This window comes from Taudactylus pleione, unplaced genomic scaffold, assembly GCF_031769625.1.
Source record: "Taudactylus pleione unplaced genomic scaffold, aTauple2 ptg000086l, whole genome shotgun sequence".
Classification (NCBI taxonomy): domain Eukaryota; kingdom Metazoa; phylum Chordata; class Amphibia; order Anura; family Myobatrachidae; genus Taudactylus; species Taudactylus pleione.
Genome location: NW_028284488.1, coordinates 21,855,394 through 21,883,135, shown reverse-complemented (window position 1 = coordinate 21,883,135; position 27,742 = coordinate 21,855,394). Strand labels below are relative to the sequence as shown.

General features: G+C 42.6%; 1 protein-coding gene across 6 annotated transcripts in view; it reads left to right on the top strand.

Annotated features, from left to right (window-relative positions):
* FRMD4A (FERM domain containing 4A) overlaps positions 1–27,742 on the top strand; it is a 481,635-nt gene that overhangs the window by 322,159 nt on the left and 131,734 nt on the right. For all 6 annotated transcript variants that reach the window (XR_015877834.1, XM_088468780.1, XM_088468779.1 and 3 more), the window contains exon 5: positions 18,748–18,832. Coding sequence is in view for 5 of the 6 variants with exons in the window: in XM_088468780.1 (XP_088324906.1) it covers positions 18,748–18,832 (85 nt within the window). In the remaining variant the exon portion in view is untranslated. The remainder of the gene's footprint in view (positions 1–18,747; positions 18,833–27,742) is intronic.

Below are 27,742 nucleotides of genomic sequence, written 5' to 3'. Positions count from 1 at the left end.
AGTTCATATTGCTTTTTTTAATCGTAATCATGTACCTATCTAGGAGAAGTGTGTGTGTGTGTGTGCGCGCGCCAAAATGAGCCATCACTGCTTTGGAGATGCAGACTACTGACTGTTGAATTTGAAAGCGAATGGAGTCCATTAGAGATGCTTGAATAATTCTAACTATTTTTGGGGCCTCAGCTTACTTCATAGTAAAATTGACTGATTGGATCTGGTTTGACTGACGTAAGTGCCCTGCTCTCAAATGCAAAACTCAAACTCACATTAGCTGATTGAAGTCCTCATTGGCGTTTTATGGTTGTAGTTCTTATAGATGTTAAACTATGAAATGTTACTGTGTAAATTGCGGCATTTTGCAGTATTTTTTTTACAGTTCTCCTATTTGAAATGTGAATAGTATTATGTTTGAAGTCAAACTTCACTTTCCATATGGAATGTAGCCATTAAGTGTAAACCTGATTAAATCTACTAAAATGTCACTAAAATGTATCACTGTACTAATATTGGATTATAAACTAAAGTAGAGCTGGCATTTACCTTATTAATACACAGGATTGTATTGATACTGTACTGAAGAGAAAAAAATGTTTTTATGAGATTATTTTATACTGTGTACATTGTACATACCACCATGACCTATGGGAGCAGATTCCATTAGTCATAACAGTTACAATTGCAAAGAATTGTACAGAAACCTCAGGACAAGTGTAGCTGTTGTTGTTATATTGGCGATATCTAGCTTTCTCATGTACACAATAGGGAAGCTATCACTGTCCATAGCCACCGCTTATGTTAGCCTTTGACAAATGGCAAAATATTATCTTCAACAAAAAAATGGCTTTTTGGGATTAGATAAACAGTCCCCTGATTGAATTAACTTGTAATCAGAGCCAGAATGGCTTCTGGCTGCTTTGTGAGATATAGGTCCCACTGCTTGCAACCTATGAAGGTGTGTACAGGAATAAGCTACTGAAATTGTAAGTGTTCAACAGTGAAATTCACTGTTCAACAGCCTGAGGAAACAATGTAGCTCAACCTGACGTTGCAACTAACGACCCCATGCAGCGGGATGTAGCAGGGGCTGACATATCAGGCAGTCTGGCACCGGATCGTCTAGTGGGTACTGGCCGCCCGATATGACGACCCCTCTGGGGGGGGTCGGCAGTCTCATCACTGGGTACACATATTTTATAGTGTGTTCCCAGCTTAAGGGTATCCTATTTGGTGCTGCCCAGACATTCCCCATTCCTTACATTGTTTATTATATAACCACTTATGACACTGTGTAATACAGTGCATCCGAAAAGTATTCACAACGCTTCACTTTTTCCACATTTTGTTATGTTACAGCCTTATTCCAAAATGGAATAAATTCATTTTTAACCTCAAAATTCTACACACAACACCCCATAATGACAACGTGTAAAAAGTTTTTTTGAGATTTTTGCAAATTTAATAAAAAAAAAAAAAAAACACCTAGAAATCAAATGGACAAAAGTATTCACAGCCTTTGCTCAATACTTTGTTGATGCACCTTTGGCAGCAATTACAGCCTCAAGTCTTTTTGAATATGAAGCCACAAGCTTGGCACACCTATCTTTGGGCAGTTTCGCCTATTCTTCTTTGCAGCACCTCTCAAGCTCCATCAGGTTGGATGGGAAGCGTCAGTGCACAGCCATTTTCAGATCTCTCCACAGATGTTCAACCGGATTCAAGTCTGGGCTCTGGCTGGGCCACTCAAGGACATTCAGAGTTGTTCTGAAACCACTCCTTTGATATCTTGGCTGTGTACTTAGGGTCGTTGTCCTGCTGAAAGATGAACCATCGCCCCAGTCTGAGGTTAAGAGCGCTCTGGAGCGGGTTTTCATCCAGGATGTCTCTGTACACTGCTGCATTCATCTTTCCCTCTATCCTGACTACTCTCCCAGTTCCTGCCGCTGAAAAACATCCCCACAGCATGATGCTGCCACCACCATGCTTCACAGTAGGGATGGTATTGGCCTGGTGATGAGCGGTGCCTGGTTTCCTCCAAAGATAACACCAGGCATTCACACCAAAGAGTTCAATCTTTGTCTCTCATGGTCTGAGAGTCCTTCAGGTGCATTTTGGCAAACTCCAGGCAGGCTGTCATGTGCTTTTTACTAAGGAGCGGCTTACGTCTGGCCACTCTTCCATACAGGCCTGATTGGTGGATTGCTGCAGAGATGGTTGTCCTTCTGGAAGGTTCTCCTCTCTCCACAGCGGAATGCTGTAGCTCTGACAGAGTGACCATCGGGTTCTTGGTCACCTACCTGACTAGGGCCCTTCTCCCCCAATTGCTCAGTTTAGATGGCCGGCCAACTCTAGGAAGAGTCCTGGTGGTTCCGAACTTTTTCCATTTACGAATGATGGAGGCCACTGTGCTCATTGGGACCTTCAAAGCAGCAGATATTTTTTTGTACCCTTCCCCAGATTTGTGTCTCAAGACAATTCTGTCTAGGAGGTCTACAGACAATTCCTTGGACTTCATGCTTGGTTTGTGCTCTGACATGCACTGTCAAGTGTGGGACCTTATATAGAAAGGTGTATTCAAAATCTTTCAAAATCTTGTCCAATCAACTGAATTTACCACAGCTGGACTCCAATTAAGCAGTATGTTGTTTAGCCCTTAGTTTTGCTCTTCCAATTAATTCCAAAGATTGCACCAGCCATTGAATAGGTCATTTGCATAGAATACTCATTTATAAGCCTGCCATTTATTTTGTTACTTCATTGTTTGTATTCAGTGTTTTTGTGCTATAAATGACAGAGTTGTGACTGGTCATGTAAGGCTGGTTACCTACTCACATTAGTAAAATACCAGCCACACCATGTCAGATATGACATGAAAACTGTGGTAACCATCTCTTGCACTTGAGGTCTGTGGTCAATAGAGGATGCACCTGTGTAGGTGATGTTATGTTAGCTAACAAATTGCTGACCTACAGCACCATATTTCACTAATGTTGACACTTATGTGGCTAACCTTTGCAAGCATATTATTTCTACACAGCCATTATTAACATCCTGGAAATGCATGTGCTTGTTACCCCAGCCAACCCAAACCATGCTACAACTGCTACACAGAAAGTAAAATGTAGAGCTGATTAAACAAGTTTGTTGTGTGCTGTGTACAGACTCTATCCTAACAGTTAACAGGCAAGTGATTTGCATGTTTGGAATTAAAAGAAAAAAAGATCATCAAAAATGCAGGCAAGCAATTATTTTTCTGCAACATCTGTTTCCCCTTGCACATGTCTAATTGCACACTGTTTGAAGCCTGCCATAGAGAGATTTTGCTGAGTCTGGTTTGTACAATGTAAACTGAGATCAGTAGGATAGAGAAATTGTAAGGCTGGTGGTTTGCCATTGATTGGTTACTGCAGAATTTTCTATTTTAAGAGAGTTTGATTTTGTGAGCCAGAGAATGTCATCAGCAGTAAATGTCACTCTGTGTCTGGTGTCAATGCACATTAACACCACGGTTGTGGATATAATAGAACTGGAAGATGGTAAGCGGTCAGCACAATTCTATATCTCCAAGAGTGTTCTAGCCTTATCCTCTATTCCATAGTGTACAAATGTTCCATTGCACAAAATATTCACATATGGCCATCATGATAAACATACATTTCTATATTTGCATTTTCTCTTTAGGAAATCATGTTTCAGTACTGGATTTATAAATGTTTCACTAATGTATTTATTTGCCTTTATTTACAATATAGGCCCGTATTCAATTAGTTTCGCACCCGCGATACTTTTTTCGCCTGCCGTTCTTTTCGCCTACATCGCCAATTTTAGCCATGGAAAGTTATCGCACGTGTACCCGCGATTCGCGCTATTCAATTCCAAAAGACGCAAAAACAGTCAGAACAGGCGAAAAGTGGTGTCTGAATCGGGGAAAACATCCTGAACCCCCCAAAACATGCGGAACCATTGTGGATCAATGAAGTAGTGTCCGATTAGTCAACAGCCGCAGCAGGTCCCCAGTGCAGACTGTCACGATCCGGGCTGCCAGGGTCGCGGCTCTTACCTTGCCGGGAGCTCTGGCGCGGTCCCTCCGGCAGTGGAGCTGGGTCCTGGAGAGCGGCGCTGGGCACAGGGGGTCTCCACAGACTGAGGGGGCCCATCTGCAGAGAGGTGTGAGCAGGTGTGACTGACAGCACTTCTGTGCTGGAGACTGCTGGGCGCGGCCATCTTGGATTCTGGTCAGGTGTCTGGTTGGAGCCAATCAGGTTACAGCTGTCCTGGGAATGCTAGCAACCAATCCTGCACTACCTGAGGGTACTAAAGGGCTGTCAAGAGGTCCTCTAGTTGCCAGTGCAACATCTTTCACAGTGTATGCTGTGAGCTAGTTCCTGTGCTTCCTTGCTCCGTATGTGCTGCAGTTCCAGAGTATCTCAGTGTAACCACCTCGTAGCTCTGTACCACTCCAGCCCTGCGTAACAGCTTGCCACCTGTACCCGCTACCAGCTGCGGACCGGCCGACCCCGGTCGCTGAGTACAGTCCGCGTCCCTTCAGCTGAACTGCCCTCCGTGTACCCAGTCACCTCATGAGTCATACTCCATTAAGACCGGCTGCCTTTCAGTTCCAGCAAACTAGCCTCCATTCTGCATCCGACTCCACTCCGGGTCCAAGCCCATGCCAAGCTGTGACAGTTTGCACTGGCCAAATGGATTCGGCTAGTAGACAGGAGTTGAGGGCTGACCTGCTCCAAAGCATCGCCAGCCGTTTGGAGGGACTAGAAGCTTTGCAGCAGCAAGTGGCCCAATTCTTACAGGAGATGTCGGTTCGTCAGGACACCTTGCAGGCCTCCCTGGTTACAGTTAATATGCCTGTCGCCACGAACCAGCCTGCGGCTCCCGCCATCCCCGCACCATCCCATCTGCACCTCCCGACACCTAATAGATTTGATGGGAGTCCTAAGTTATGCCGTGGGTTCCTGAACCAATGCGATGTTCATTTCACATTACAGCCTATGAACTTCCCATCGCCAAAATCCAAGGTGGCCTATATTGTGTCTCTGTTGTACGGCTCAGCTCTAGACTGGGTTTCACCCCTCTGGGTGAACATCCATTGGGTGAACGTCCGACCCTCTGTTGGATAATTATTCTGAGTTCCTTTCAGCCTTTCGAAGGATTTTTGATGAACCAGGAAGAACTACGTCAGCAGCAGCCGAGATCTTGCGCCTCCGTCAAGGGAATCGCCAAGTTAGCCAATACATCATCCAGTTCCAGACAGTGGCATCTGAGCTGAAATGGAATGAGGAGGCTCTAATTTCCGCCTTCTGGAGTGGGCTATCTGATCATATAAAAGACTAACTCGCCACACGGGACCTTCCTGCTACCCTAAATGATCTCAGCTCTCTCTGCAATAAAGTGGACTTACGCTATCGGGAGCGTCAGAGCGAAAAGAACAGAGAAGATCGTTTCAGGTTCCGGCCTACCACTACTCCAGTCACCCTTCTGCCCGAGCCAGTAGGCGATGAATCAATGCAGATTAACCGGGCTTGTGTTTCGGTTGAAGAGCGACAGCGGCGTCGACGAGAAAACCTGTGCATGTATTGCGGAGAGACCAGCCATCTGGTCGCTGCCTGTCCTACCCGTCCGGGAAACTCTCGCTCCTAACCGGTTCTGGAGACACCAGGTTGGGAGTTATGTCTTCGTCTCCACCTAAAGCTGAGTCTACCTTATCCATTACTCTGGAGTCAATGCATGGTCCTAAAATTGTTCTCTCTCTCCTTGATTCAGGGGCTGCCGAGAACTTCATCACCACTGAGCTCATCCAGAGACTTCAAGTCCCGGTCTTTCCCCTCGAACATACACTCACCCTGTGTGGCGTGGATGGTGCCCAAATTACCAATGGGACCGTATCCCTTTGTACTCAACCTGTGCAGGTCCGTGTGGGCGCCCTTCACACGCCCTTCGCCGGCTCCGTCGTGCGCATGCGCGAGACCCGGATAGCGACGGGCAAACCGTCGCTCCGGGTCTCATACCAAAGGGGGCGTGCTGTCGATGTTGAGTGACAGCACGCCCCCTTTGGTGGGCGGGCCGGGGGTGTGGCTGCCCAGACGGAGGCGTTTCCATGGGAACGCCTACCGTCTGGGGCCGGCCCCACTGACATCACAAGTGATGTCAGTGGGAGTGCTTTCGGCTCTGTTAGAGCCGAAAGCACTCTAGGGCTTGCGGCAACAAGACCCTACCACAAGGGTCTCGTCGCAAGCCCGATGGTCGCGATGGTCTTGACCATCACGACCATCTTCCTGGCCGCTCGCTATAGCTGTGGGTAGTCACCCACAGCTATGCGAGCGGCCTGGAGGCCGCTCTAAAAAAAACAGAAGGCCGGGCCTATTTCAGAGCGAGCACTCTGTCAGAGCGTCCGGCTCTGAATCAGACCCTCTGTTCCATCCTTCAAGTTAAAGTAAAATTCTCCACGGCCTATCGCCCCCAATCCAATGGATCCACAGAGAGGGTCAATCAGGACCTGGAGACTTTCCTACGGATCCACATGTCGTCATCCCAAGACAACTGGGCAGACTCTCTACCCTGGGCAGAGTTTGCTCACAATAGCTCGTACCATTCAACTACAGGTCAGACTCCATTCTTCACAGTTTTTGGCCTGCATCCCAGAGTACCAGAATTCAAGGAACTACCTGTTTTTGATGTACCAGCAGTGACCTCTACACTACAGAACTTTTCGCAAATATGGTCTCAAGTTCACTCTGCTCTATGGAAAACTTCAGACCGTTACACACTTGGAGCTGATAGGAAGAGAAGAGCAGTGCCCATTCTAAAGGAGGGCAATCTCGTCTGGCTTTCTACTCGTAATCTTCGCCTCAAGGTTCCGTCCATGAAGTTTTCCCCTCGCTTCATCGGTCCATTTCCTATCACTCAAGTGATTAACCCGGTGGCCTACAAACTGAAGCTTCCACCCTACCTCAAAGTACCGAACTCTTTCCATATATCCCTGTTAAAACCTCTTGTCCTAAATCGCTTCCGGAGAGTTCTACCACGCTCCCCTAAAGTCCTTACTGAGAGAGGCGTTGAATTTGTTAAACAGAAGTTAAACAGATCTTGGACTCTCATTTTCATTATGGTCAGCTTCAGTACCTTTTGGATTGGAGAGGTTATGGGCCTGAGGAACGACGCTGGGTAAAGGCAGAGGATGTCCATGCCCCTCGTTTGGTGTCCAGAGGCCACTCAGAAAGGGGGGGGTACTGTCACGATCCGGACTGTCTGGCTCTTACTTGCCGGGCGCTCTGGCGCGGTCCCTCCGGCGGTGGAGCTGGGTCCTGGAGAGCGACGCTGGGCACAGGGGGTCTCCACAGACTGAGGGGGCCCATCTGGAGAGAGGTGTGAGCAGGTGTGACTGACAGCACTTCTGTGCTGGAGACTGCTGGACGCAGCCATTTTGGATTCTGGTCAGGTGTATGGTTGGAGCCAATCAGGTCACAGCTGTCCTGGGAATGCTAGCAACCAATCCTACACTACCTAAGGGTACTAAAGGGCTGTCAAGAGGTCCTCTAGTTGCCAGTGCAACGTCTTTCACAGCGTATGCTGTGAGCTAGTTCCTGTGCTTCCTTGCTCCGTACGTGCTGCAGTTCCAGAGTGTCTCAGTGTAACCACCTCATAGCTCTGTACCACTCCAGCCCTGCATACCAGCTTGCCACCTGTACCCACTACCAGCTGCGGACCGGCCGACCCTGGTCGCTGAGTACAGTCCGTGTCCCTTCAGCTGAACTGCCTCCTTGTACCCAGTCACCTCATGAGTCATACTCCATTAAGACCGGCTGCCTTTCAGTTCCAGCAAACTAGCCTCCATTCCTCATCCGACTCCACTCCGGGTCCAAGCCCACGCCAAGCCGTGACACAGACGTTCTGGTTAGTTCCCGTAGTGTAACTGCGTCTTGGAATGCTTGTTATCTATGGCAAACTAAGGGCGTTATCCAATTTGCCCCAAGCATTGTTTGTGGAGAAACTGAGATTATCCTCGTTTTTTGCCAATGTCTTTTTTTTTTCACCCTATCCTAATTATTTTGGTCGGAACAATAGGATACTTCTCCCGAAAACAGATAGGACCTGCGATAAGCTTGCTGACCTATGTGTTTTCACCATTTAGGCACTTATCATGGATTATTTTCCGGTCCCGAAAAATGTCCACGATAAGTTCCGGCATCGGCGGCACTTCGCGGCTAATGGGATAGCCCTGCTGCGATCAATTAGCAGCACTACTTTAGCACTGCTAATTGGATACCCCCCCTAAATATGAATTTAAATGGCCAGGTCTGAATTTCCATCTTGTGACACCTCTAGCTGCTTTTGCTATGCCCCATCCCAGCTATATAACAAAATTTCTAAATGTGTGTGTAATGGAAAGGGGCGCCAGGGTCATCTCTTGCCCAGGGCACTAAATGTCTTGATACAACTCTTCATCAGTTAATGCACCAGGGGAGCTTACAATATTATTATTAACGCAAATTCCCGATGTTTGGGAATCTGCGTAGGCACCAGACCTGCTCTGCGCATGTGCAGAATGGGTCTGCGAGTCCGCTTGCAAACTGGCAGCAGACTGTCAGTGATTGACAGTCTGCTGCTGTTTGGGGGCGGGGAGGGGGCAGCGAAAGCCTCAGTTACCAGAAATGGAGGCCTGTCGCCGCCTTTGGCGGAGGGGGAAGAGGCCAGGATCTCCGTCGGGTGATGGAGATTTCCTGGCCTCTTCCTGTAAACTGCCGCTGCTGGCTGTGGGATCCTATGAGTCACCGCAGCCAGCCGATGGTACGCAGATTAATTCAGCTCAGATAAGTAATGCACAGGGGGCGTGATGTCTTCTGCTGCATTACCATATCTGCAAAGGATCGCAATTGCAAAGCTAGCTGAGTGCAGCTTTCAAATTACTATCCTTACAGAATCGGGCCCTGTGTTTACAAAACGTCAGGTATGAAGTGATTGGTTGGTGCTTTATCGCTCTCCATGTCTTGATACATCTCCCCTCACGTCTATTACTTACACAAAGGCCATTATCTCAGTATCAAATTGCTGTGTGTGTATATGTATGTGTGTATATATATATATGTATGTGTGTATATATATATATATATATATATATATATATATATATTTTATATATTCATATTCTTAACATACAGAACTGTTATTCATTGGCTAGTGATGACCTGTTAATTTCATTATCCTCATGGCAATGCTTTAATTAGCCACAACATTTTAATTACAAATCCATTGGGGATATGAATCAAAACCATGAATCATCTCTCATTGACTTGGTGTGTTCTAGGCAAGCTTGGAAACAGTGTTGTGTGCCTTGAGTAATCTGGATAATATCGAGCAGCGGATGCTTGGTGTAACTGCCATCAAGACAGTTCCTAAGTGTTTTATGCTAGCAGAGAAGTAATGAAGCAGTAATTCCTTTTGTGAATTATCTCATACCTTAAAATGGTGGACTCTCTTCTTTGATAATCGTTATTATAAGTGACATTGTTATTTGACTTCAGTGTAAAGCAAATTGAAATAATGATACTGAAAAAAGAACAATATTTTGTCATAAACCTTAATGATAAAACTAACAACATTATACAAACTTAGATAAAAGTTAAATCGCTTGACTGAAGGTCAAACGTTTTGAGTTATATAGATACAGTAATTCAGCATTCAAAATTTAAGATACAATAAATAAAAAAATTATTCCTGCTTTCTCATTATATAACTTTGATAGAAATATTTCTGTTTACTAAATAAAGTGATGGTAAATGGGAAATATTGATGTGGTGTACTTGTCTTTTGCTCCTGCCTGATAAAACATAAAGAAGATGCAGATGGGAAAAGTTTGTGCTTGTCCTAGTCAGTAATCTAATACATGACAGAAAGCACAATGCTCATAATACAGCAGTAGATGAATAGACTGGCATCTTTATTTTACCTTGGTAAAGTCTGCGATTTTTACAAAGAATGACAATAATATTTAAAGTTTCAGAAGTACTTCACTGAAACATACCCTGATCGGCACTGTGATATTGGATGCTGGCAGATCTTTGGTATCATGTAATATGATAGCAACCATACTGTAGAAAATCTGAAAATGAGTGGCTGGGGCTCACAGCTCTCAGCTTGTCATGTGATGCAGAGTGTAGAGAAGTAGGTGTAGGTGCAGGTGCAGGTGATGTATTTCACCAGCACTTTTTGACAAAAGTTTTTCCTATATTTAATTTTTAATCTAAATCACACTCACATTAGACAAACCATACCTTCATTTTTTGTCACAGCTATTTTTTTATTATCAACATTGCCAGCCAGCCCCTGAAAGCGAGGAATACTTTAAGCCATGTTCCCCATTCCCTTTAGCAGTATTGATGAGTATAGATCAAACCGATTATAGTTAGTTATACAGTTTAAGTTTTCTTTTTATATGTATGGCATACCAGAGGGAGAAAACCCATTGTGGCAGCTTTCTAACACTATTCTCTAATAACCTACAGTTCACACTTGGGCCCGGTACAGACTAGAACGATGATTTTTCAAATTGGAACTACAAGTCGTGTATATGGTGTAGTGTGTATGCACAACTGCGCGCTCCCACATGTCATAGATGACAGCCTCTGGTTGACCATGCTGTACGGGCAATGAGAAGATATAGTGAACGATGTGGTGCACATCGTGTAGTGTGTACGGACAACCAGGCAATATGTTATTCCGATTTGGCCTCTTAAAATATGGTTGGTCAAGTTTGTACAGGAGCAACAATAAGTCATATACGATCATACGACACATTAAATTGTTCCGTGGCTTGAAGGATTGTACAATTTGAATGCTCAAATATCGTTTGTTCTGGGCTCAAGGGAAATTGGGTCAACCATCGTGCCAATTTCCCGTCATTCTGATGTGTACCCAGCCTTACACTAAAGCGGCCCATACATCTATGCTGCAATTCCACATTCCCCCAACGCCGCTCCGATCTGCCAATCGATGGGCATCGATGTTCGGCGATCCATTAAGGGATCAGGGAAATTCTCCATGTTAGACCCTCCCCCCAATTTGTTGATCCCGATCATTTTGTGGCCGGTATTCGCAAAACATGGATTTCCCTGATGCCCTTCTCGGGCATCCACGGATCAGTGAATTGTGACAATCTGTTGCTAGTACAACAATCGCATTGATTTGCTTAATGAGCTATTGACATTTGTAGTACAGATGTGTCCTCATACATCTAGCTTCAATATGCCAGGCAGCGCGACTTGCCTAGCATGAGTGAACCGTCAGGTCCCACGCTACTCGGCTAGAAACAGGCCTCTCTATTTTTTTTCCCCGAAAATGTGTTTAATGCGACTAAATCATAATGGGATGCACCAGCCAACTGTGCTGATTAATTTGATATGCGATACTTGTATATCTATGTGCACCTCAGTCTGTATATGAACGCAATGGAAATTGGAATGAAAAAAGCTGCGACTGCTGCATTGTAGTACTTCGTATACAGATTCAGAAACTCCGTTACATACAGATAAACACATGTTGCATATCACATTCATCAGCATAGTCTGCTGGTGCTAGTTGCAGTGCATTGCGACTTAGACGCATTTTCAGCAAAAAAGACACAAAAATGACCTGGTGCGCAGAGAGGGTCTCTTTAGCTCGACTGCAGCAAAGATGTGCAAGGACACATCTGCATGAGAATATGAGGAGAGAAGGCCATATTCATATAATATTAGCAACAGCGCTTTACTTAACTTGGCGAATCTAGGAGGTTGTCCAGAGACCCAATGATTAGGGGGAACAAATGTCACTCATCCAGTATGTCAAATGCACCCAGCTCTACCCCAATACGGTATACTAGCAACTGAACTGCTGGAGAACAGCTGGCAGGGTCTTACATGTATAGCAATCAGCTGCTGCTCCTCATTGTCGGTGCTGAGCTTGTAGATTGGACTATGATGTCGCTGCCCAGCACCACACTCCAAGACAGAAGGGATCAGGCAACGGCGTCCCCACCGTCTGCTTGCTTAAGGTTAAGGGGCTCCCTGAGCCTGTGACCTGTCCACTGCATCCTAGTGTCAGAGATGAAGAGAGCTGTGGACAGGAATAGCATGGGAGTGTACCTGATGGTAGGAGAGTAATGATTAACAAAGACAAGGTTATTAGAATCGCAATTGTTTAGTAAAAAGCTACTTTTCCCCATGATTTCCCACATTACCGATCTGTAGTATAGGAACCCACATGCATTTAGTCACTAGATGCTACATCTAAGTAATGAGAATCTGCAGTGAAATCATAAGGGGTTATCCTTGTCACATCCATTAAACACATTACTGTCTGTGCTTTCTTCAGCATTACATTGTGGGTCACTACTGCAGACCTAAATAGCTATTTGGATGCTCATTAACAGACCTCTAATAGCTTGCTCCTTTCAGTCCTCTCTAGGATTGTATTATATATATTGTATGCATTTATTTATGCTTACAATACAGTGTCCTGACTTGACACTTACTAAGAGCTCTGACAGTGGGATCTCTACAGGGTATTCCAGACATCATAGGCTAATTCACCTAGCAATGTAAAAACACATGCAGTTTCACCACAAAAAGTAGTCAGAAAATAAAAATAGCTTGTGCTCAGAAACACAAATGTGGGAACAAAACCTTCCCCTTTTTCAGCATTTTACAGAACACTAAAACAAACTATTTTACAAAAAGATGAATGAATTTAAACATTCAAAAATAACATTTTAAATCGTTTACATTTACCAGTATTTACTTTTATGAAGAATAAAATATAAATTCATGTCTAATTGATAGAAGGATCTGCAAAACTTATGAGTCTCCCAGACATTATGAGAAACATGCATCACTGATTACTTAAACATCCAGTTCAGATGGTCACTAATACCCCTTTTACACCGACCAACAAAAATAGTGGGTTGATTCACATCAACATTGGATATTTTTTGTTGGAAATTGATCCACCCAGGTCCAGGGACCCTGGGATCCAACTTGGGTACTTTGCAGGGATGGCCACGGGTCGTTCCCGTGGCACGCTGCAGTGTAAACAGCATGATCCGGGTCACGATGACCCGGATTGTGATGCATGACACCCGTTTGGCCAGCTTCAGTGGCGCTTGCAGATGACATAATCTCCAAGCGTCCACTGCAACACTGGAAGAGCTGGGTCACTTCAGACCAGGCTCCGGTGTGAACGGCGCTGACTCGGGAATATCCTGGGTTGGCGCCGCAGTATAAAAGGGGTAAGTGCCAGGTCTGATCCGAATTAAAACCCTGTTCCAACCCCCGGGTCAGACACCAGAACTTTGGTATAAGAGGAGTATTACATAGCTAGCCATAATGGTCAAATGTTCAAAATACGTCAGACCAAGTTCAACTGGTGTAAGCAATTGTAGTGTGTGTTGAAAAAAAAAAATAACAAAACATTTTTTATCAACCTTTTACAAATTTTATTTAAAATATATTTTTTTATTTATAGCAAAACAGCTGTTGAGCAATATGGGTTTATATTTCACAAAGGAAAAATTAAGGAAAACTCCTGTATGCATGCAAGGTAAACTAGCTACCATGCCAGGTGCTATTATAGTCTCTTTCAGGAGTGAGTTCAAATCGGAACTCCTAGAATTGCAGTATATTTCTCACCAAAGCAGGCTCATTGTCAGTGATGTTTCAGGTGATTTTTATTTTGTACTGATGTAAAGTTATTGTGAAAGTGCAGTCAAATCACATCTGTGATTGTCTTCATAACAAGGCTTTGTTCATCCTCTTGGGAACTCTTTATCTCCTTGACTCCCGCTTTCCTGACACTGGGAAAGTTAGTCGGCAGTCTGGTGTCTACACTCGGCCCATCCTCCCTCCCCCTACAGTCTCTGTATGTGCATGGTAAACAATCTCTAGTTACTTCATAATGATGTTCTTCATAGCACTGTACTGTGCTAATTAAGAATGTGCTATATATAGGACTATAATAATAGTAACCGTCTTCTAACAAATAGGCATGCATTGCTACTTAGTGTAAAAATTATGTTTTAATGAATGTGGTTTTTTTTTTTTTTTTGCTATTGAATTCGCTTATCTAAATAAACCTAAAAGTCTACAACTATATGCTCACATTTATAAACTATAACACAGGATAATAATTTAGGGTAACACGGTTGTTTGCTAGGATCAGCAGATAGTGTAATTTAAAATCAAATAATTAAATATTACATTTATATTTAAAAACATTACGTTAAGTTAGTAACAATTTCCTTCATGCACAGTCTTGTTACTCAGCATATAAATACCTATTAATTTATTGACATTTACTTATAGAGTGCCCGCATATTCTATTGCACTATACAATTGTTTCAGATATAAATTTCTTGTGGCATTAAAAATAAAAAAAAATGAATGTCTAGTTAGAATAAAAAGTTTGTTTTTGCCCACCTGTTATCTTTTTATAATTCCCAATTGTAAAATGCAACAGAATGTGCTGGTGCTATATAAGTAACTGTTAATAATGATTGCTTTTCACATCATAAAATGCTTGCTTGATTTTGTACTTTACTTTTCTTATAAGGCTCTGTAAATTCATCATAAATACGCCAGCACCCTCTGCTGTTGGAATAATGATGTGAAGTATAGTTAAAAACAACCATAATGTTTTTAAGTAGTTTATTATTTTAGTAAATTTTCTTTAAACTTTTGTGATTTCAATAACAGCCCTTTACCACTGCACACAAGCTCTAAGTAAATTTATTAGCAATACTGTGGACTGTGGGCAAAGCTTATACATTCATTCCTATGATCATTTCCAATTGTTTTAGTCTGATGTGATTTGGGTTATGAAAAAAAAAAAAATCTTTTGAAGTTTGAGGCACTTGTTATTTCCATTGGAGACCAATCATAATTAGAAACCGAGGAGATTAAAGATGATCACACCATGGGCCTGATTTAGATTTAGGAGCAAATCAAAAAAATAATAATAAAAAAACAGAGCAATTTATACCTTGAGAAAATAATGTTGCACTGCAGGTGGGGATAATAGAGATTTAAAATTGGGAAGTGTTGTGGCCCAGCTTGATTCAAAATTTGTGTGTAAGAACAAAGCTGGCCAGTATGGGTTCTCTAGAGTATTTTTCTTGCATGCAAAAAATAAATTCATGTGCACCCCGTGCATTGCAACACTGTTTATTCCTGGACCAAATTGCTCCAAATTCTTAATCTGGCCCCATTTTAGGATATAGTAGTTAAAAGTAACAATTATAACTAACTTACATATAGATAGAATTACTAAGCCAACTACAAAACAGCTAAGTGTTCATGTGTTAAATGTTGTTGACTGTGATACATGGGGTTGGGTGTTAAAGTCCCCTGAAATGGCATACAGAGGATTAGAATTTTCTTTTTTTTTTCTTCTTCTCTTTATTCATTAAGTGAGGTTGGCAATCACCTCTGTATTTACTGCTGCACTGATATTTGAGTCTCTGGCTGGTCAGCGCTAAGGTCTGTGTGTGTGTGTTTAACTGAGGATTGTGTGTCTTAAATAAGGGGGATTTAATTGAAAGTTATTATTGACAAGGTGCAGACATATACTACTGATTAGCTCACAAGTTAAGGGTCTGAATATAGTATAGGAGGTTTGGTATTCAAAACCCTTGCTTGGAGTGATGTGTGTATTAAGTTGGTGAAGGTTATTATTATCATGATGCAAATACACACTACATAATTACAGATAGCTCACCAGCTAAATGTCTACATATGGCACATGTGAACTGGGGTTTGAATCCCCTGCAGAAAGAGCTGTGATGTGTATAATTTTAAAACATGGGAATTATGTATACATGTGTGTTTTAATAATATTTGTATTGAAAGAGTATAGACAAAGAAGTGGCAGAAGTCAGACAAATTCCCAAACTGTATGTGATTTTATACTCTGTAAAAGTACTATTTTAATAAATTGTGGTCATAAAATGTTTTTTAATTGTTTAAGGGTGTCTGTAATATATTTGTATTAATTGTATGGGCTTTTGATAGAGACAAATGAGCAAGTAGACCAAGTAATTGGTTAAAATCTATTACCATCTTTCAGTTTAATATATAACCTAAAGCTAGGTACACACAAGACGACTTGCAACGATTTCTCTTGAACTCCTGGACAAACGATCTAGTGCATACACACAGAGCAATCTAATAAACGACCAAACAATATATCTTGCATTGTTTGGTGGTCAGATCGTTAGCTATACTGTATAATGTAACCATATCGCCTGGTCGTTCGGTAGTGCGTACACACTGCACAACCTTTGAGGAATCGTTAACGAGATTGACAGATCTTCCTACAAAAGATCTGAAGATGCAACGAATGATGCCGTGGGAGCGCACATAGGACCTCATTCAGAGTCGGTCGTTGCGGCCGCACGGTCGTACGCCACCGATGTTCGATATACTGCGCATGCCTAAAGTTCGCAATGCGCGTGCGCAAACTAGCCGATACGATCAGGAATTTCTCTCTCCTTGAACACAGCCAGGTCGGTAGTTTGAGTGACAGATGGAGGCGTTTGTGGGTGGTAACAGGGGAAGGTGCTTGAAAACGGGGGAGTGGAGATCCGAACGCAGGCGTGCCTCATTATGCGAACCGTGTTTTATGGGAGTGCATACGGATTATGGGAGTGCATAATTAACAAAGTAGCGCCATGGCACATAGGACATGGGAGGTTTTTACACTGACATGATCGTAGAGCTTAAGAGAGGGTATGGTCAACCTTAAGCTCTACGACCAGTGCCGATGGTTCCCGATGGTCTCGATTAATCCTTATATGCCCGTAGATGACGTGCAATGCGTACGAGAAGGGGGCGTATTTTTTTGTCTTCCGACCGCTTCCTCCCCTTGGTCGGCCAACTACCGATCCGAACTTAGGGATGCAACTTGCGAGGGGATCATTTGAATATCAGGCCCCTTTTTCCGTACGACCGTGCGGCCGCTTCGACCGACTCTGAATGAGGTCCTTAGTGTGTACACACTTGACAATTTGAACGATTTGTCGTTCTGATGTGTCGGAATTGGCCAAATCGTTCAAAATATCGTCTATCGATCGGATAAAAGTATTTTTACTTATATACAGTGTGTATGTATATATATATATGTGTGTGTGTGTGTATGTATGTATGTATGTATGTATGTATATATATATATATATATATATATATATTTACATACGATCTAGTACTATAACTCATGCTCAAGTTACTTTTGCCTATATCACTTATGGACTAAGGGTTTGGGTCAGCATCGGACGGAATTGCAAAGCTGCACGCAAGCAGCTTTGCAATTCCGTCCTTGCAACTACGGTAATGCAGCAGGAGGCATCGTGCCTCCTGCATGCATTACTTATCGGATAATGTGCGATAACAATGGCCGGCTGAGTGACCCACGAGGTCCCGCAAGCCGGCCACAGCGGTACAACAAAGAGGCCAGGAAATCTCTGTCAGCAGACGAAGATACTGGCCTCTTTCCTCCTCCCCCCAACGGCGTTTTGGGAAATTGAGTCCGTCGCCGCCCCCTCCCGTCCACAAACAGCAGCAGACTGTACAATCACTGACAGTCTGCTGCCGCACTGTGTGCGAACACACAGGGCCCGTACTGCACATGCGCAGTACATGTCGGGAATCTGCATTCAGCAGTGCACTAAAGGTGCCTGCACACATAGCGATGTGCTCACAATCCCACGATGTGTACGATTTCCCCCTGAACTCTCCCCGGGAGCTCCCCGGCAGTCGTGGGCACGATTTGGTCTGAAAAAGCTGCCAATTTGACAAACGATCTATTGTGCCTCCTAAACTATCCAGTGCATTGTGACTTGAGATTGTCAGATCTGCCGAACAGCAAGCACGGCAGATGCGATGTGCGATCTGCGGGGACGCCTATCGCATCGTAATTGTGAGTGGGGACTTACAATTTGGGCATATTTTACACGATCTGTCGTTCCGATGCATCGGAATCGGCAAGATCGGGTAAAATATCGCCATGTGTGTAGGCACCTTAAGTTTTGCTTGTTATAAATATAGGGGATAATATGCATTGAAATAAAGGAGAATAAAGATGTAATTTTGGGGCCACACAACCCAGTTTGTCCTATTTTTGTTGATCTTCTTTGAAGAAAAAGCTGTGCATTGGGGATCTTTAATCCTCTTTAAACCATTGTTATTGATGCCTTTTCATTGCATTCAGGTAATTAGATAGCGAACTTTGTGTTTATTAGTTAAGGACCACCATCCTCTTGTACCAAATCCGTTTATTGTTTAAGAAGCATCCCATTATTACATGTTTTTTTACTATGTTATCTTGTAATTGAACCTGCTTCTTTAAAAACAGACACCACAGTGCTAGGACGCGGAACTCAAGTATGGAAGTCGATGGCTGTTAATGAAAAAAAAATAATAGTTTTTTTAAGGAGCAGTTCAGCAATATTAAAGTGCAGAGGACATTTATAGTCAGTGAGTCCTGACATCACAAGAAATGGTTGATAAATCTGTTATTGTATTGTTGTATAATACAGTGCATCCACATCAGTCATGGGCATTTTGTTAGAATGCTCTGACACATCTGTAGAATAACTGCCTGTGGAAGGTCAAACAATTTTATTTACCATTTTCTCTAAAACATAAATGTGTTCAATATCTTATGTGTTTTATCTGGTTACATTTCAAATATGTCTTCTATTTTGTTTTTCAGGTTCTACATTGAGAGCATATCTTATCTGAAAGACAATGCTACAATTGAACTGTTCTTCTTAAATGCCAAGTCTTGTATATACAAGGTAATACATTGTTAGTATAATTAATTAAGCTATGACCTATAAAAAAAATCAAGTCATTGTGGGATTTGGAGCTTATTTAACATTGAACCACTGGTGTGCTACCATGAACTGTATTCACCTTGAGTCCAACACCTACTTGGGAAAATAATGATCAATAGAGTATTATCAGAAATGTGTGATAAATTGCAGATTGACCAAATAAGGCAGCACATTTTTGTTATGGTTGTATCAGTGTTGGTAACATTGCAATAAATACTGCAGGAATATTTGTAATTCAGATAAATTATTTGCAGTACTGCTTACCTTAATGCATTTATTTAGTTTTATTATATTGCCATTACTTTGAACATATCAAATTATATTTTTGTTACACTTCAAATATATTAATATCATTTGATAAATTCTACTACTACATATCTTCATAAATCAACATTTTCAAAACTATTGTTGAATTTCTGTATGATAAATGCATTTGATTAACGTTTTTTACGATGCAAACTTGTATGTGTCAACAATAGAGATGAGCGGTTCGGTTCTACTCGGATTTAAAAAACTGCATCATTTTGGCTGTCTGGCTCTCGCATGTTTTGGCCAGCCAATAAGATAAATCCAAACTAATCTGAACTTGCGATAATTTGGCGAAAAAGAACGGAGCAAAATCCAAACCGCTCATCTCTAGTCAGTAATATAACTTCTATTCACAACCAATTTTTATGATTTTACAAATTGGTAAAATTTCAAAGTGCTGAATAAATAAATGTTTTGCCAGCAGAATAAAGATTTTATTAGGTTAATATATAATATAGGCCTATTTTAATGATTTTATAAAAATATAGTGCAAGAGGGGGCTATGTGAGTGCATAATGTGAATTAGCTGATTAATCTACTGAAATGTCATACTAAACCTCCAATTATTTCTGATCATTTAAATTTCACAAAAATGTTCTTTTTCTCTTTATGATCTTTTCAAATTTCTATGGTAATTCTTTTTATACTAAACTAAGACATAAATATATCAATCAGTGGCTCTGAAATAAAACATCACCTGCAATAATATGGCTTTTCAGATATTAAAGTCCCTTGCTGTTTTGTGTGCTATTGTGCAAATGCAACCTTTTTCTATAGAAACACATAAGCACGTGATTTCTCCTCGGATTAGTGGCGTGGTGCGGGGACATTTTGTTTTTCTTGTAGATTATAGGGTATGAGTTTTGCTGGACAAGATTAAAGAAAAGTAGCAAACTTTCTTACAGTTCATTGAATGGGACAGAGAAAAAGGGAGAGTGAGGTGCAGTTATAAGTATATTAATGGTAATGCTGCTTATCTTATCCAGAATGTGTACACAAACATAACTGGTAAGAAGTTTAAAATACTATTTATGTGATGGATGGATGTACTTACTGTATGTATGTATGTACGTACGTACGTACGTGATAGTTGTAAAAGTGGCATATGTTGCTAGAGGTTCCATTTTCTCCCAACTAGTTGCAATAGAATAATTAGCTACATGTAATATTTGGCGTTACCTTTTAGCAGTTTGTAAATGAGACTTATTGACAATAACTGAGAGCCTTATACAGAGGTGGACGCTATTGTAGCTGCGACTGCATCTTTTTGTGCAGCGCAAATGCAAATTTATGCTGATGCCAAAACCAATGGTCTTCCTACTGAGACACCCACCGGCTGCGTCTCTAATCACCGATGTGCGTAAAAAGTGGCACCAACAGACATTAGAGCAGCCCTATGATTGCTCAAAATGTCCGTTGGAACATGGGCGCAATGACATTGCGACAGGGTTTTTGGATGCAATCGTGGCCACGACACATCTGCATCTGATTTGCCACCCCCTGTTACCTCCCAGGAACTCCTCCCGAAATTGGCTCTCGCTGCACTTTGTTCTGCGACTGCCGACTGAAACAATCGGGGCGCGTGCACTGTGCGACTTGGGCGCATGCGCAGTACAAAGAAAACCATCAGACAACTGTGCATACATCAGCACTGCGTCCACCACTGAATCAGGCCATAGCAGAAGTCACATGGCATACATTTATTGTACTACAGTAGTGAAATGCGTGAAATGCCCACTAGGTGACAGTATTCTCACATGTAGTCATAAGTATTTATAACATAAATCTGAAAAAAATAAATAGATCATAGTTTAAATCCAGTTATAACTAAATGACTGTAATAGAGATCAGAAGACATTATTACAAGCATTATATTGTAGAACAAATTCACTTAAACTTCATGAAGTAAAAACAGAGTCAACTGTAACATGCACCAGTTTTGAGCCTGATATCTGCCCAGTCTAATACAGTGCTTCATTTGTTTTATCAAGTTGCTACTTGATTTAATTTTACATTTTCAGTCTCAATCTAAATTATCACAATTTTGAGACCTATCTAATGAAGTTCCGTTTCTTAGGGCCTGATTCAGCAGCGGACGCAAATGCAGTCGCAACTGCAACCGCTTAACGATCGCATTTGCTAAAATATGCTAATGCCTGCCAAAGCATAGACATAAAGACGCCCACTGCTGCCTTCTCATATCCGTCCAGTGTCGCTCTTCTGCGTAAACATCGGTACCAGTGACGCACATTGGGCATTTACGCAGCATTTACAACGAGTCTGACCAGCTGCAAACACCGCAAGTCCCCAACACGGAGAGAGCTCTAATGCTGCATATGCAATTGCCATGGCTAATTTATGTATGTCCATGAAACGGCGTTCAGACAGACACGCCTGCGTTTTTGCGACTACCCCCTCATCACCACCCCCAAACACTGATAGCCTGTCCCTCACTTTGCAATGGATTCCTCTGTGCGTCCGTAATCGCAATGCGATCGCTGCACGTGCTCAGTATGGCTTATATGTATGCACAATCCCAACAAAATCGCTCAATCTGCGTCCGTTATCGCAATTGCATTTCCTGCTGAATCAGGCCCTTAGTACTTTTCATCTGCCAACACATTCTTACATTCTTACCCATCTCAAACTTCTCTCCATATAAAACAGCCATCTACTCTTTCTATTGCAAACAAAGCAAAATTGTATTCCTTACATAAAACCAAGGATAATGTCCAGGATACCTGAACATATACTTTAGGTACATTTATGATAGATATATAAATTATGGAACTTTGCCTCTGAATTAACCCTTTAATCCATACTTGCCGACTTTCCGGCCAGTGCAGCAGGGGGCGTGGCGACGATAATGGTGCCGAGATTACTGGCATTGTAAAGCAGGGGGCTGGGTTTATGATGACACGATGCAAAACGTGTCATCAGCCTTCCCGGACTGCCCACTTTCACTTGGTAAGTGAGCGGCTGCGGGGGGAGGAGGGTGGAATTTTGCACGGGTAGTGGCTGGTCTGGGAGACCTGTCCTCTCTTGCCTGTGGCCGGGAGCACCAACCGATTTTCGGGAGCCTCCTGGTCGTTCCAGGAGTGTAGGCAGCTATACTTTAATCTATTCGAATAGTAGTTAGATTAATGATTATTTAACCTCAGAAGAAGAGAGAACCTGATATTTACTTGTAAGTCTTATAAAGTGAGACCATTGACTATGGGCCTGATTACAAATTGTACACTAATGCCACTGCTGCATATGTGTGTAGCTTCTCTGCGAAAATATGCAATTGTCGCAGCCACCAGGAAAAGGATACGTACAATGTTGCAGCATCTGCTTATAAAGACGTAGTATCGGTCATAGATCTTCAGTTGTTTGCAGTCCTCAGTAAGTCTATGGCCCCACAGAATGACCCTGGGAATTGAGACACCGGAGCCATATTCCTTGCGTGTGAAAAGAGGTTGCGCACACCTGTGTTCCTTGCCACCACTCCCTGTTACCTCCCTCACATACTCCCTGACTATCAATCACACTGCAAATAAAACAGTTGCTGCAAGCAACTACGGTAGTGGTCCTTGACACGTACACTGTGCTACTCAGACGCAGGCGGACAATAATTACTCAATTGCGAAAACATTGTCATTGCGTACAATCAGGTCCAGTGTGCAATGGGGCCAGTTAATTTGTAAACTAATGCAATATATATGAAAATACGGTATGTAGTCAGGAAGCCGCCGGTCGAAATGCCGACTGCTGGCTTCCCGACCGTAAAAATCCCGGCATGGGACTAATGATAGGCGTCTAAATAACGATGCACACCATTAGCCCCACGCCGTAATCCTGACGCCCGGCATACTGATCGTAGGTAAGCCGGGAGTCGGGAGCGGATAGCTGTGCTAGGGTTAGGTTTAGGGTCTCCCGGGGGGACTTAGGAGGGTTATGGTTAGGCTTGGGGAAGGGGGGTTAGGCACCCCCCAGGCGGGTTAGGTTTAGGGTGCGTAGAGGGGGGGTTAGGTTTAGGCACCCCTGAGGGGAGGTTAGGGTTAGGTATAGCCTTTACACTTACCCTGTCGGGATCTCTATATTACGGCCTTCCGGTGTCGGTATTTCATCCGCCGGGCTGACATCCGGTGGTATAACATACCGATTCCGAAAATACTATAAACTAGTGATCACATGCATCATGCATCATGTATCAGTATATATTTACCTGTGCTTTAAGTGATTGATCTACTTTAAAGAACATTTAAAGCCACTATCACATTAATATAAAACAAATGATTTGTATTACTGAGCTGAATAATATACTTGAAACATTGGGGTGTTAAATACCACACTTGCCTATACTATCAGCATGTCTGGGAGACTCCTAAATTCCAGGGAGTTCTCCCGTAGTCTTGGAGAATGGAGTAGCCTTCCGGGTCCCGCTCACATTATCGTGGTCCTGCTGCTTGAGGCACAAATATCAGCATTGTGCAGTGCGGCTGCGATGATGTGTGTCCCCATGCCCTGGACATGCCACTTGGACCACCCCTCTGGAATGCCCCAGAGGGGATTCTGAGTAATAGGTAAGTATGATTTGCAATGCCTCCAGAATCGGCTTATTGACCTGTCTGAAATCCCATCAAGACACTGGAGGAAATATAATGATTTGTAAAAAAAAGACAATGATTTTACATTGGGCTATAAAGTGATTTATATTTTTAAAGGCACTGGTGTTTAGGGTTGGAATATTTTCTAACCTAAAATGCTGGATTTTGCCTTTAAAAAACATATATTGTCATTTGAAATCCTGCTGCAAAAATCTTATGGGGCACATCCACTAGACGATCTACTCCCTGTCCAATCTCTAAACGATTTTCCCTTTATTTTTTCCCTTGAAATTTTATCTTTCAGTCTGAACGATTTGCAAACGATTTGCAAACTATCTGTAATAATGAGACGATCAAACGACCAGCGGGCGCGTGCATCGTTGATCGTTAACGACCAAACACTGCACGATTTATAAACGATTGAACGACGTTGTTATCGTTCAATCGCCTGCTAAAATCGTGTAGTGGATACCCCCCTTTAGAAAATTGACAAATCATTTTTCAACACATTTCCCCCAGTTTCCAAAGATGTGGAAGGAGCTTCAGCTGTCTATAGTGGACATTACTTTTCCTGAGCCACAGTGTAATACAGCTCTGTAAACAATTTATCTCCGTTGTTCATAATGTAACTGTGAATTTATATTTTGGTTTTAGTGTTCTTTAACTTTAAACTCTTATACAAAAGTATGATGGTTAGCTAGCAGATTATGTAGTTTTGTGTATAGTAACATTTCAGATGTTTAAAGTACAGACGAGCGCAATTTCACACAAACCAAGTTTCACGGCAGAACAGCCTGTTTGGCAGAAGTGATAAGTTTCAGCAATATCTTCTGCTTAGTCATTCCGCAGAATGCAGCTCGCCCCTGTTTTTGTACATCAGGAAATCTAGTGATCATACAGTCTATGTATAGAGTTTGAATGACAGTGGTCAAATTTATTATGCTGTACTGCATACAAGTCATGTGGAACGAGGTGAATATTTAGCAGAACAGCTTAGAAAATGTCACTCACCTCTAGTTCAGAGTGCACTGTTTTGTTACATCACTTGTCATTGAGAAAGAACCTTGGATGTCAGTTAGTGACCAAGTTGGTGCACTCTGTGTTATTGCCACATATTCTGCTCTGCGTACATCAAAGTTTGTTCAACATTATATTACTATTACATAGATAACACAGAGGGGTCAATCCAACTAGCCGCGAAGGGTGCGACTTGCTGTTGCCACAGAGTTAAAACGCTGGAAACGGCACTGCATCTCGCATCCTGAATTCGCTCATTTTTGCTTGTGGCCCTGTGAGCAGTTTTGAGCAAATTCAGGCTGCAAATGTATGACGGCTAATTGGATTGACCCCATAGATGGAATGTGAGCCAATTAGGTTGCCTTCTGAGTATACTAGAGAGTTTGCGGGGTTTTTTATATAATGGTCGGGAGCCTGTGAGCGACTATGAAGTTTAAAATAAATATAAATTGCAATTAAACATACATTGCAATTTTAAATATCATCTTGTAATTGTATTAAGTATTCTCCTAGCCCTAATGTAGTACAAGTGAGTGCAAGGTAAAGATAGCTGCTTGTGTTTCTTTGCACCTAGAACAGGAGTAAATATAGAGGTGTTCCTCGGGGAGTGTAAGTGGTACTTCTTATTAACACAACGAGGACAAGGTCACAGCAGAATCCCAGCAGTTGTTTCTAACAATTACAAGTATGCCGGAGAGATTTCTTGCCAAGAAGCTCAGCACTGCTGTAGTCTATAGAAAATGACATTCCTGTTGACTAAACTCTATTGTCTTAGTGCAAACTGTTGCCTGGGAGAGATAAGAGGTTTCCTGACTCAAAACTGTCAATATGGTGCATTATTAGGGTCCATGCATTGTGTCTGTCAGAATCAAATTGTGTTCCTGCTTTTTGAAGCTTTATTTCATGTAACACACCCTAAAGTTATTATTTCACTTGGAAAATTATATGTTACCAATAAGTCCAACCTATTCATTCACTAATGAGCAGCCGTGAGCCATTGATAATCCATTTCTTAACGCTGGGGGGTGCCTTACTTTGTATCCCCTATGGCTATTAATAACAAAGCATTATCCCATCCCCACCTCCCAAATAATTGACGCAATTAGATGAACTGCAAGAAAACCAGCATAGACTTCTTCCCTATTGATGAAGCCCGATTAGAAGATGCTTCTGGCACTGACCAAGTGATTGTGTTTATCAAGGATGAAAAATCCAAGGCACATTCTGTGACAGCATTGTGATTCTACCTACACTACAGCTTGTGGTGTATATAAGGTTCTATGTAAAATAAATGCATTAATTATTAAAGTAGGTAAAAACCATAATCATAAGGTTTTACATAAAGCAGAGAACCACACATTATTTTACTGTGCCAATTCATTTGCCAATTGATGATGATAACAGATCTGAAAATATATAAAAAAAAATTTATTCTCTTATGGTTAAAAGCAAAATTTAAATTAATAGATTATCTACAGCAATATGAGGTTACTGTTTTGCACACAGTTGCAGCTTTATTTTAACAATGTAAAACTGACAGGATCCGGTCAAAATCCGGACAGTCGTAATGCCGGCACTTAGAATGCCGGCGACGGAATCTCGACACCTGTCAGAATCCTGGCTCCGGCATCCTGATGGTAAGTACTGGGGTTATGGGGAGAGTTATGGTTACGGGCTAGGGTTAGACACTAGGGGGAGGGATAGGTGTAGGGGCTTTAGGTGGAGGTTAAGGTTTGCCGATGTCGGATGCAGTGGAGTGTTGTTTTTCTACTGCACATGTATCTAAATCACAAAGCACATGCATCCTGATTGCTAGTGCACAGAGGGCCTGATTCAGAGATGTGCACTAATGCCATCACCGCTGCTATCCCGTACGCAGCTACCGTGTGAAAATATGCAAATGTTGCCAACGCCGAGTAATGGATTGAGACACCCTCCTGCGGCTTTGCAAATCCAAGCATCTATGTACAAAGATGAAGCATCGGTCACAGATCATTTGATTATCAGTCTTCTGAATAGCTCTACGGTCATGCAGAATGGGCGTGTTCACCGATATGCAGGAGCAACTTTCACTGCGTACAGGAAGACTTAGGGTGTGAAAACGATAGCGACACGTCTGCATTCTTTGCATCCACTTCCCGTTACCTCTGACAAACACTCCTTGACAATCACACTGCAGTTAAAAAGTTGCAGCGAGCGACTACAGCAATTTGTCCTGACTCATGCACAGTGTGACTTAGTTTACCGATAATCACTAAACTGCGTAAATATCGGCATTGCATACCTCTGTATCAGGCCCAGAATGGTATGTGTCACAAAGTAACATCCACATGAATGGCGAGACCTAAAGTTTCCCAGCAGAACATTGCTCAGATCATCACACTGCCTCTGTAGGCTTGCTGTCTTCCCATAGTGCATCCTGGTGCTATCTCTTTCCCATATAATAACGCAGGAACACCCGGCCGTCCACATGATGTAAAAGAAAGTGATTAATCAGATCTGGCCACCTTCTTCCGTTGCTCAATGGTCCAGTTTTAATGCTCATGTGGCCATTGTAGGCACTTTCGGCGGTGGACAGGGGCCATCATGGGATGCACTGTGTGCTCTGACACCTATTCTATTGTAGCCAAAATTAACTTTTTCAGCTCTTCTGCGGGATCGTACCAGACGGGCTAGTATTTACTCCCCATGCGCATCAATGAGCATTGGACACCCAAGACCCTGTCGCCGGTTAACCGGTTGTACTTTCTTGGACCACTTTTGAATAGGTTCTAACCACTGCATACCGGGATTATCCCACAAGCCCTGGTGTTGCCCTGACCCAGTCATCTAGCCATCACAATTTGGTCCTTGTCAGAGTCGCTCAGATAATTTTTCCTGCTTCCAACACATCAACTTCAAGAACTGACTGATCACGTGCTGCCTAATATATCCCACCCCATAACAGGTGTCA